The sequence below is a fragment of the Marmota flaviventris genome, chromosome 1, assembly GCF_047511675.1.
Source record: "Marmota flaviventris isolate mMarFla1 chromosome 1, mMarFla1.hap1, whole genome shotgun sequence".
NCBI classification, from domain to species: Eukaryota; Metazoa; Chordata; class Mammalia; order Rodentia; family Sciuridae; genus Marmota; species Marmota flaviventris.
Window position 1 is genome coordinate 203,069,088 of NC_092498.1, and position 12,153 is coordinate 203,081,240.

General features: G+C 44.0%; 1 protein-coding gene across 1 annotated transcript; it reads left to right on the forward strand.

Annotated features, from left to right (window-relative positions):
• The first annotated feature begins 9,486 nt into the window (after window positions 1-9,486).
• Cripto (cripto, EGF-CFC family member) lies at window positions 9,487-11,904 on the forward strand. The gene is made up of 5 exons (XM_027932210.2): window positions 9,487-9,532; window positions 9,733-9,867; window positions 10,246-10,360; window positions 10,449-10,558; window positions 11,789-11,904. Exons 1-5 carry the CDS (start codon window positions 9,493-9,495, stop codon window positions 11,902-11,904), a joined length of 516 nt encoding a protein of 171 aa, XP_027788011.1. The 5' UTR covers window positions 9,487-9,492.
• Window positions 11,905-12,153: the final 249 nt, after the last annotated feature.

Genomic DNA, 12,153 nt, shown 5'->3' on the forward strand with positions numbered 1-12,153 from the left:
AGATTCTTCTGTCATGATGTTCTGCCTCCCCTTGAGCCCAGAGGAATGGAGCCAGCTATCTATGAACTGAGACATCTGAAACCATGAGCCCACAGTTGACTAAACACATACCCATGTATGTGTGTGTATACATATATCACAATTCACAACAGCCAAACTATGGAAGCCTAGGTGTCCATCAATGGATGAATGGATAAACAAAATATTCAGCCATAAAGAAGAATAAATTGCCGCAGTCTGGCTGGGCACAAAATCACGAGCCACCACACAGCTTGTAGATTCAAACAGCAACTCTTTATTCCCGAACTCACACCAGCCGTCTACAATCACGTTCTGGGGAAATCCACGTTCTCTGCCCAAATCCACACCCACTGGGCTTCTGTCTCCCAAAAAATACTGTCTGAATCCCGTGAGAACTCAAGGGGAACTCCAGCAGCAGGATACACCCTATTCCCAGCAGGAATAACCTTAAACCTGGAACCACCCTAAACCCGGATTGTCCTAAACCGGGAACGCCCTAAACCCGGATCCGCCCTGGTCCTTGAGCAAGGTCACCTACATGCAATGTCACTGCAAAATGTCCTATTTCCACGAGTCCTTCCACTAAGCAACATGGGGTACGCTGGCAAGGAAATTGTCATACCTACTTGGCTAATGGCTCCCAGCAATAAATTATGTCATTTTCAAGAAAATGGATGAGGGCTCGGGATGTGGCTCAAGTGGTAGCGCACTTGCCTGGCATGCGTGAGGCACTGGGTTGGATCCTCAGCACCACATAAAAAGAAAGATATTGTGTCCATCTAAAACTAAAAAATAAACATTTAAAAAAGAAAAAAGGAAAAAGGATTTGCCTTCCTGTTTAGAATCTTAAAAAAAAAAAAAAAAGAAAAGAAAAGAAAATGGATGAGAACATTGTTAAGCAAAATAAGCCACTCTCAGAAAGTCAAGGGTCATATGTTTTCTCCCTCATATGTGAAAGCTCAAGAGGAAAAAGGAAAAGAGGGGTGGTGAGAGTTTCCTAAAAATCAAAGGAAGATCATTAGAGGAAAGGGGGGAGAGGAAAACTGGGAAATTATTTTAGCTAAATTACATTATTATATTGTGTACATGTAGAAATATGGTTTTCATAGCCAGGTGCGGTGGCACATGCCTGTAATCCCAGCAGCTAGGGAGGTTGAGGCAAGAGGATCGCAAGTTCAAAGCCAGCCTCAGCAATTTAGCGAGGAGCACGCAACTCAGTGAGACACTGTCTCTAAATAAAATACAAAATAGGGCTGGGGATGTGGCTTGGTGGTTAAGTGCTCCTTAGTTCAATTCCCGGTACCAATAAATAAATAAATAAATAAATCCTGGTTCAGAACAGAACGCTCTGTCATTTGTTCTAAGATTCATATTTTATTTAGTTTTTCTCTGGAGGAAAAAAAAAAAGCCAAACTTCTTAACCAACACAATTTTATTCAACTGGCAGAGGCCAGAATTCAGAGCTGAGTCAGTTCATCCCTGTGAGTTGGGATGATAAATGGATGTGTCTCTCTGAAAGCTGACCTCATATCCACCTGGTACACCAACAATAGGAACATAATGCTCAGTGTCACCCCCTGCAGGAGGAAGACTTTGCCAATGGCCCAGATCTATGAGGAAACCCAGTGGCACTTTGTTCACTCCCATTCAGCCAAACAAATGATCAAGAGCAGCTGGTCCCATCATACTACAGTGACACCTGCATACCCAGGTTTACAGCAGCACAATTCACAGCAGCCAAACTATGGAACCAGCCTAGGTGTCCACCAACAACGGAGGAATGGGAAAAGAAAATGCGGTATATCCACAATGGAGTTTTATTCGGCCATAAAGAAAAATGAAATTGTGTCATTTGCAAGAAAATAAATGGAACGAGAGACCATCATGTTTAAGTGAAATAAGTCATCTGTTTTCTCTCATATGTGGAAGCTAGAAAGGAGAAAGGAAAAGAAAAATTGTGGAGGGGTTTCATGAAAATCAAAGGGAGATCAGGAGAGGAAAGAGATCAAGGGGTGGGAGGTGGGATAGAGACAGGAAGTGCTGGGGAGTGATACTGGCCACATTGTACTGTGATATTGTGTGCTTGTACGAATATGCAACAAAAAACACCTCATCACTATGTACAACTATAATGCACCAAGTTTTCTTTTAAAATGATAGAGAGAGAGAGAGGACTTATTAGGCCAAATGTCAGAACTATTAAAAAGCTACAGTCTGGCATTAGTATAAGAGACAAATAGACCAATGGAACATCTAAGTAAGTATGACATAGAAAAACAGGAACAATTTGTTCCTTATGAAAATAGTATCACACTGGGCTGAGGATGTAGCTTAGTGATAAAGCACTTGTTTAGTATTCCAAGGGCCTGGGTTCAAACCCCAGCACCTCAAAAAAAAAAAAAAAAGTTTAAAAGTATTTATATTCATTATATTTCTGCGGAACAAATTCTTACAAATTTAATGGCTTATTCAATACCCACTCACCACCTTGGTTTCCATGGGTCAGAAATCCCATCAGTGGGTACATTACAAAGTACCCAGGTCATTTGTGCACAGGATATCTCTTCACTAGAGAACTTTAATCCATTTCTGAAAGCAGTTTGGGCATTGTGCCCCAGCCTCCCACCCTCCACTTGCATTTAATCTATTTCAAAACCATTAAGAGCTGTGAAGAATGCCCGAATGTAATGAAGCACAAAATCCACTTAAGAAACACTTTTAAATGAGATGGGCCAGGTCTTGTGAAAAACAAATGGACCTCAGCTTGCCCTCCTAGTGTAACTCTTAGCAGCTTGTCTGCCCATCTGTCTGCTGGGGCCAGTTGGCCTTGACCTGGTCAGTGGGGAATCAGGAAGTGATCACACCTTCTCTATCAGCAGTGTTTGGATCACACTAAAACAAGCACTTGGTTTAGATTATTGGGCTTGTCTAAGAGGAGGGCTGGAGCCCAACCTTGGAAATCTCTGGCTCTTTCATTGCTCAGCACAGAATAGCTGGTCAGTATGACATAGGGATTTAGGATAAAGAGATATACTCAGTCCGAAAGGAAACGTCTATGAGCTCTTGAGATGCACAAAGCACAGTTGTAAATCTTGAACAACAGGCCCTTGGCTCATGCCCTTGTATAATGAGGGGAATTCACAAGCCCAGGAAAAATGGACATGAAATTGTGCAGCTCCAACCTGGCTCCACCTCCAGTTAGGTCCCCCTTATAGCCCTTCTATAAAGGCTAGATAGCCGGGTTCTCCCTTGAATCTACCTTCCTAAATAAGCCTCTGTCTATGCCTCTGTCTGGCTCATGCTGAAATTCTTTTCCATCACTTCTTATGCCAAGAACCCCACTGGCCCTGAGTTCAAGTCCCCTTCCCTCTGGAACTCCTTGGATCCTTCTCCAGAGACATCTCTTCTGTGACACCTCAACTGTTGAGTTTGTTGGTTGTTGGTTTGGGGGTTTTTGTTTGTTTGTTTTGTTGGTGCATTTTGGTAGTAGGGATTAAACCTGGGGCACTCTATCATTGAACTACATCCCCAGCCTTTTTAAATTTATATTATTTTATTTTTTGGTTCTGGGGATTGAACCCAGGGGTGCTTAAACATTGAGCTAAATCCCCAGTCCTTTTTATTTTATTTTATTTTTATTTTGAGACAGGATCTGAAAAATTGCTTAGGGCCTCACAAAGTTGCTGAGGCTGGCTCTGAGCTTGCCATCTTCCTGCCTCAGCCTCCTGAGTCGCTGGGATTACAGATGTATACCATTGCACCTTGTTTACATTTTATTCTGAGACAGGTTCTGGTTAAACTGCCCAGACTGACCTCAAACTTGCTATCCTTAACTCTCCTGCTGGGATTACAGGAGTGTGCCACCATGCCCATTTTAGTTGTTGAATTTGATGGGAAAGAAAAAATTTTTAAATCATATTCTAAATTCCATGTCATATTTATTCCTAAAGTCTAACTCAGACTTTCCCTCATCAACCACGGTTCCCAGTAAATGCATCAAAATTATCTTGTCCAGCGGGGCATGATCGTACACTCCTGTAATCCCAGCATCTGGGAAGGCTGAAGCAAGAGGATTGAAAATTTTAGTCCAGTCTGGACAACTAGGTGAGCCCCTGTCTTAAAATAAAAAGTGCTGGGAATATAACTCAGTGCCCTGGATTCAATTCCTGGTTAAAAAAAAAAAAAAAAAAAAAAAAAAACAAAAAAAAAAAAAAAACTTCTATATGGTGAATAAATCACCCAAAATTCTGCATATGAATAATGGCTTGAAGCATTTAGGATTTGCCTTTCTTTCCTTCCTAGTTGGAGAGGGCAGCATGCATTGTTCTCTCTCCCATTTGGAGAAACAAGTTGCTTTCCTGTGGCACTTCTTAAAAACCTTACCCTGGTCCCATCCCCATTTCAGAAAATAGGGCTGAGACTTCCAGTCCTGTCTGCCAGAGATGTGGCAGATGGACTAAGATTTAGCCAAAAGTTTATCAGCACAGGCAGATGCTGCAGAGTTTGGGAAGCTGAGATTTCTGAAAGTCCATGTTTCTGGACCTCCTGGTGGGGGGTGGGTTTTAAGAGATGGGGGAGGGTTCCTGAAAGACAGAAAAACAAGCCTTTTACAACACAATGTTGAGTGATAAGGTAAATTCCAGGGCTGGGCTATGGGTGCCAGAACAGGCTCTCAGCTCCACATTTGGAAGCCCACATAGGGAGGACAGTATCAGCAAGTGCTTCCCAGGGCAATGGCATATAGCCTGAGAATCAAAGAAGTCAGTCCAAGTGATGAGCTCTGAGAGAGAGAGAAAAAGAGCCCCTCACTAGATGGAGACCTGGATCTATGAGCATGACCAGCCCTGCTTGTCTTTTTAGTTTGATGAACAAAACCTCTGACGTATGCTTATATGAGATCAACTAAGAACAAACACACCATCGATTTAAATGTTACCAGATTCAAAGACCTACACCATGTGGCAGCTTCCTTGGACCCCTGTCCAGTGACAGTTACCAGCCAGGGCTGTACATTGGCACACATTGGTAATTCCAGCTACTTGGGAGGCTAAGGCCAGAGGATCACAAGTTCAAGGCCACCCTCAGCAACTTTGCAAGGCTCTAAGCAACTTAACAAGAGACTCTGTTTCCAAATAAATAATAAATAAATAGAGCTGGGGATGTAGCTTGAACCCACCCCTGGGTTCAAGCCCCAGTAAATTTTCACTGTGAGGGACAGTGAAAATTACCAGCAGGTCACAGAAAACGAAATACAAACATCAAGTAAACACAGGGAACCAGGCAAGTCCAAATGAAAACAAAATACTATTTTTCACATACGGAAATAGGAAGGGAAAAATGGGGTCCTCACTAGGAGCGGTGGTGTACTCCTATAATTCCAGCAACTAGGGAGCCTGAGGCAGTGTTACCGCTGTTGACCGGTGACGAGTTCTTGCTTTCCCAATGTTGAAGAATAACACCAAAGAAGCACGCCGAGGCAAGGTCAGAGTAGAAATTAGAAGTTTATTAAAGGACAGCAGAAAAGACTTCTCCCGGAGGAAGAAGGGGACCCAAGAGGTGGAATCCGTGGAAGGGATGTTGTCTCCCCTTTTTATAGTTCTTTCAGTGATGGAATGTAGGTGGGAAGGCCCGAGGGGTGGGACACAGGTGGGCCAAAGAAGTAATCTGGTCAGGAAGGACTTCTGAGTCAGCACCTTTTTGCTGGAGGCTGTTCATTGACATTTCTTTGAGGTGGACTTTGGCCTAGGGCCTTTTCAGGACTTCATTAACATTCCATGAGTTGTCCTGCATTTCCCGGAATCATTGCCAGCATGGCCTCCATTTTAGATTTCACTCGGTATTAGACCCGATTTACCTAACTACACTGACTACCTAACTTTAAATCTGGCTTCAGCAGGAGGATCCCACATCAGCCTGGGGAACATAAGTGAGACCCTATCTCAAAATAAAAAAAGGACTGGGGGTGAAGCTCAATGGTAAAGCCCAGCCCTAATACCACCCCCCCCCCCCAAAAAAAAAGTGTCCTCTTCTAAATCCTTCCCCATTCCTTCTTTACCATTTATTGTTTGAGTTTGCAGATTTATGTATGCAGGAATCTATCCTCTTAAAGCCGGCACAGAAACTTGTGGCAAATGTTGAATAGTTTCCCAGTTGTTATTTGTTAAATTCTCCAGTGAAAACAGAAAGTATTAACTTGTTAATGAGTTGGCCAGGGCCTGCTGGGTGGATAGCAGCCACAGTGCTTCTCAGGGGCTATCAGAAGCTGTTGGATCTGGCCTTGATGGGATTAGAGGGGCCCCAGAATTCCCTGAGCCACCTCCCCCACCCCTTCTGTACATCTAGTGGCCTGGCGAAATGGAATATTCCGAGGACTGCATCAGAAAGTGCTCCTTGGAACTTTCCCTTTCCTATCCTGTGACTGTGCAGCAGAAATGGTGTTCTTTTCATGAACCCTTTAGTTGGGATTTAATTCTATGTGTGTTCAACCAGTGAAACTAGGTCAAGCTGACTTTTTAAAGCTAAAATCTATCCTATACTCTAGATTTGTTTTCCTCCTCAAATGTTATTTTATTGCTTATAATTCATTTTTATTGGTGTATTATAATTATACAGAATAGAGGGACTCACTGTGATACATTTCTACATACATACACGTCACAAAATCTGGCCAATTTCATTTCTTAGTATCTTCCCCGAATTTTAAAAGGACACTTGAAAGTATGTCCGTTGATTATGATGCTTTTGTTGGTTTTAGATCAAATGCTGGTTTTATACTTTAAACACAGCACTCACTGTCCTTGGGCCAGCCTTGTGGCCTCAGTTCAGCTCTAAAAGATCCACAATAGCACCTTCAGATAAAGAAGCACCACCCAGGTATGTTCTGTTACCTGTTTTAACACAAACCGGCCCAGTCTCTGGGGAGAAAAAGACATTTAAGCTCCCAAAAGCGATTAGTTGTCTTATTCATAATCTGATATTAATAACGTCCATGTAGTTTACCTACTTAGCACACTGGACCGCGGTGGACCGTGATGCACAGGTGCCCTACAAAATTTGCTGCAGAAAGTAATGTCTTTGAGCCTCCCGGCAGCTACAAGGCCTTTTTTTTTTTTGCGGAGTTGGGCCCCACCTCCGACCTCCTAGAGTTCAGGGCCAAGTTCCCCGGTTGGTGGTTGGTCCTCCACCAATCGCAGCCTGTGACCCGAAGCTCTGAAGACCTGAGGAGTTGAAGTAGCAACAGGAATTGAATTGCTAACTGTGGTTGAGGTGGAAATGTAGCTGTGTCCTACCATTGCTGAGAAGGATCTCCACTTCCCCCCAAAAAAAGTAATTTCAATTTTAATTCTACCAAGGTCAAGTGTAAAAGTAAAAAAGGGCTCTTAGCTTCTATAGAATCCTGGTATTCACCCACAGAGGCCCTGATGCTGACGTGGTCTCAGATGCAGCCCCGGGTACAAGAGTTGGGCAAGGGCACAGGGAGATCAAGATAAAAATGCAGAGAAAACCCAGGGGGAAGGCCGAAGTGCTCCTAAAGATTTTTCTGGAGCTCTCTGCCTGGGTCCGGGCTGCACAATCCCACCGGCCAGCTGCTCGCCGGCCTCCACCGGCAAGGCTGGCTCGCTCTCCCAAGCCCAGCACCTGCATATCCCCTTCCGACCTTGGTCTTACCCCTCACCCACCTAACTCCTGAAGGCAGGGGGCACACCTTTGCTAGACCACCCGAGCTTCCCTAGGGCGGAGCACGGGTCTCAACAACCTTTTTTGGAAAAAACAAAGATGAAATCTACTTTCTAGAAATAAAATTTGAGAATAAAATGCAAAGGTCTTTAGACACTCCCATACGTGGTGTTTGGGTTTTTCTTAATAAAACAATGGTTCTCCATCACTTCAAGTTGGGATCAACAACTTGATAGAATAATCGAGTTGCCCCCATCTCCACCCCCGGGGAGCGGGGGTGGGGGGAGAGTAAATCTGGTATTTTTCACGGGTAACTGAGGATAACCGACCTCAGGGATGGTCACTTTCTTTTCCTTTCCTTTCTTTTCAGGCGTCTTGCAGTTCACTTCCCAGCCCTGCAGCATTAGGGCATTCTAAGGGGGCTGAGCCTCCTGCCTCCCCGCCCACATGAGGGTCCTTTTTGCCACCTGAAGGAAGGAGGATCCCCCGGAAGTTCCTTGCTCAAGGTCAAAACATTCATTAGATTGTATTCACTAGAATACCCCAGCTTCCAGGACATCCCAGCTCCTGCTTCTCCTAAGACCTGGGACAAGCTTCTTTTTCATCCGGGATACTTTTTAAATTGTCATTTTTCACTTCTGAAAATTAAGGTTTTTCCTTTAAGTATTTTGGCAATGACTTTATGAGTTAAAGCCACTGCTTACATCCCCAGCCCCCTAAATTTTTAAGAGCTGTGGACTGCAGGAAGATGGAGCACTTCTCTTCCAGGTAGGAGCTAATCTTAAACTGTGGACTGGATGGCTAGAGATTGCCAGCTTAGGAAATCATTTTTCTATACCTCTCTGATTTTGTCTTAATCGAACCTTAAAAACTTTCCAACAGCCCTGCTGTTTTTCCTGAAAAACCTGGTACTTCAGACTTACAGTCTACTTTGCCATGGGCTTTTGACATTTCTAATCATGCTGCTGATGAAATGTTTTCCTACTCTTTTATAAGGAATACCAATATTATAGCCAAATTAAAAATCTGCTTCTGAAAAGGTCAAATATATAGAGAGACTGATTTTATACTTGCAAAACTGTTAAGAACGACAGCAAAAAAAAAAAAAATTAACCTGAAAAACTTTCCAATTACAGGTTTAATTGAAATAGTTTGTGAAATGTAATTTGATAACACAGAATGTCATTTTTTAAATTCGTGAGTGTGTGTGTGTGTGTGTGTGTGTGTGTGTCGCGCACGCGCGCACGCGCGCGCGCTGAGAATTGAACCTGGGGTGCTTTACCACTGAGCAACATTACATCCCCAGCCCTTTTTACTTTTTTTGTTTTGAGACAAGGTCTCACTAAGTTGCTGGTCTTTCTTACTATGTTGCTGAAGCTGGCCTTGAACTTGTGATCCTCCTGTCTCAGCTTCCTGAGTTGCTGGGATTATATGTGTGTGCCACTGTAACCAACCATTTTAAAATTTTTATATGAAAACTCTGCAAGAGAGAAAAAAAATGTAGGTTTTGTGAAATAGATAAGATTTATTCCCTCTTTAACTCATGTGCTTGTGAGGTTAGGCCCTAAGAAATAATGAAGAGTTGGATATTGTTGATATTTTCAACATTTTCTTTGTTAGCCTGAGTTAGCTATAAATAAATAAAGAAGAAAGGTGAGATTCTGTAATTCCTCTTTAGTGGTCTGTGGTCTTGGCTCTGTGTTGAGAGGACCCAAGTGTTAATTCCAAGGGTTTTATTTGCTTTGATTTGCTAACGGGATGTCCCTATTTCCTCTTCCTAGGGTGATTTTCATCATGGCCATTTCCAACATGTTTGAACTGGGATTAGTTGCTGGTGAGAAAGCTTTTGTTCTTTTAATCACCAAATTTTCCCCCTTTTTTGTAGTCCTAGGGATGGAACCCAAGTTCTTGCGCATGCTAGGCAAGTGCTGTATCTCCAAGCACACCCCATCCTTCACTGTTTTGTTCTTTTGATCACCAACTATTTCTATGTGGCCTAAAATACAGACTCCTGGATTGATTTTTATCATTAAGGGTTGGGCCACCATGAATTTGCACATGCATCTCTGGGAGACCCAGGCTTTAGAGATGGAAGCATTCAGTCCCAGGAGAAACCTGCAGTTCGTTCCCGGTCTTTCCAGTTTGTGCCATCCATAGGAATACAGGACAGTAAGAGCTACCTGCCTTAGATCACCCCTGACCTGGTCCATCTTGTGGACTTTTACCTAAGGGGGTGGGCACGTGATGCTGGGTGGGTGGGTGGATGGGTTGGGTTGGTGAGACTGGCATGGCATATTTCACTTCCCTGGTATGCAGTTTCCCTCCCCTGATTCCACTTCACACTGGGGTCCCTGAGAACCGGCACTGTCAAGTGCCTGAAAGTGATTTCCCAGCTCAAAAGAAGAGCTCGAAAAAGGAACTGTGGAAAGCAGAGTCCCACTTGTGAGGCTGACGGTTTTCGGACATCTGTAAACATTTGGGGGAGATGAAGCACTGGGTTTGCAGGAAGTGTCCTCAGGTTTTTCAGTCTCTCCTCTTACATTTCAGGTAAGGAGCTAAACAAAACTTGCTGTCTGAATGGGGGCACCTGCATCCTGGGGTCCTTTTGTGCCTGCCCCGCTTCCTTCTATGGACGGAATTGTGAGCATGATGTGCGAAAAGAGTAAGCTGTGAAAGGGGCAGGAAGCGGGTGCAGAGGAGAGAGAAGGAAATGTGAGACCTTAAAGTAGGCATCATCTGTTTCTTCCTAGGAACTGCGGATCCCTGTCTCATGGCGCTTGGCTGCCCAAGAAGTGTTCCCTGTGCAAATGCTGGCACGGCCAGCTCCGCTGCTTTCCTCAGGCCTTTATCTCTGGTTGTGGTAAGGGTGTTCTCTCTTTTTCCCTTTCGGGGTGCTCAGTTGCTCATGGGGTGCTTAGCTTACCTGGTGTCTTCTCCTACATCCTGGCCTGCTAGAGGCTGACAGCCAAAGTTGTGCTGATCAAAGCGTCCAATGCAGTTGTGGGCATCCAGGGCTCCCGGTGGGAGCTGCCCCAGCATCCTTGAGAGGTGCTCCCTGGGATGGCGGTCCTGCTGCCTTTCAGGAGCAGAATTCTTTCAAGTCTGATAGTCTGTGAACTTCTATTATAAAGGGCATTCAATAAATAGAACAAGGCTGTGCCTTAAACACCAGGAGGTACTACTCTCTGGTGTCCTGTCCTTTGGGAAGGGACCCAACAATCTCCAGGAAGGCCACGCAGTTAGAACCCACCTTGATGGTGAATTCCTGACAGCACTTTGATTCTGTTCTTGTCCATTAGGAACTTTTCCCTAGGTCCTTAAAGGGCCCTGGTGATTGCTCTCAGTAGCCTTCACCTTACTGATTTGAAGAAGACAATAGAAAGAAAGACAGGACCAAGAGAAAGACAGGAAGAGTGGATAGTTTCCCCCTCTGCCTGAGCTGGGTTTTTAGGGCCAACCCAGTTCAGAGGACTCTCCTAATTCTAACCTGTAAATTTTTTTTTTAAATGGTGCTAGGAATGGAACATGGCCTTACACATGCTAGACAAGTGTTCTACCAGTGAGGCTACACCCCCAGCATCTTGTTCTGACCTATAGATGTCAGGAATTTAATATTTCCAAGTCCTGAAAGCAAGTAAAATGTGGGACCATCCGCACAGGGATCCTGTCTTTGTCATTTACATTCTGGGTGTCAGGCCTGGGGTAGGTGTTCCGCAAGTGTGGGTTTATAATTGGATGAACCGGGACCATGTTTTCTTTCTAGAATCTGGGGCCCCAAATGTGCCTGCTTATCAGCATTTAACCAAATTCTATCCCATCCCTGCAAATGAAGCTGTCTCCCCTGCAGTAGGGACCAGGGGTGAGAAGTATCCAGGGAAGGGCAAATTAACAGTCGGCCTGGGGCAACTTAAAATTTTTCAGGAAGTGTGAATTTCATGTAGTCTGCGCTGCTGATCCTATAAGCACATTGTCCTCGTCAAATGTTGGGCCCTGACTAATTTGTGGCTCGTGCAGATATGTCTTATGTGTGGGCAGCAGGATGAACTGCCAGAGGGATTTTCTTTAATGACCAAGTGTCTCTTCCTTTTAGAGAGCCGCGTGATGGAAGAGCACCTTGCAGTTTCTAGGACTCCAGAATTAGCCCCGTCTGCGTGGACCACTCTCATGCTAGCTGGCCTCTGTCTTTCTATACAAAGTTACTGTTAATTGACACTTGCCTTTTTCTGGAAATATAAGTTTAGTTACATGTGAATTTCATGATTAGTAAAAACTATAATGCTCCGATGTCCTAACTAAATGTCTAATTATTTGTTATTTGCCTTAAAATAATGCACATGTTTCTGTTCTGATTCCTAATACATCCTTAAAGCACCCAGTACTTTTTACCTTTGCTCTGCTGTCTCTGTGAAAGCTACTTTAAAAAAATAATAATTGTTATCCCTATTGACCGTGTGC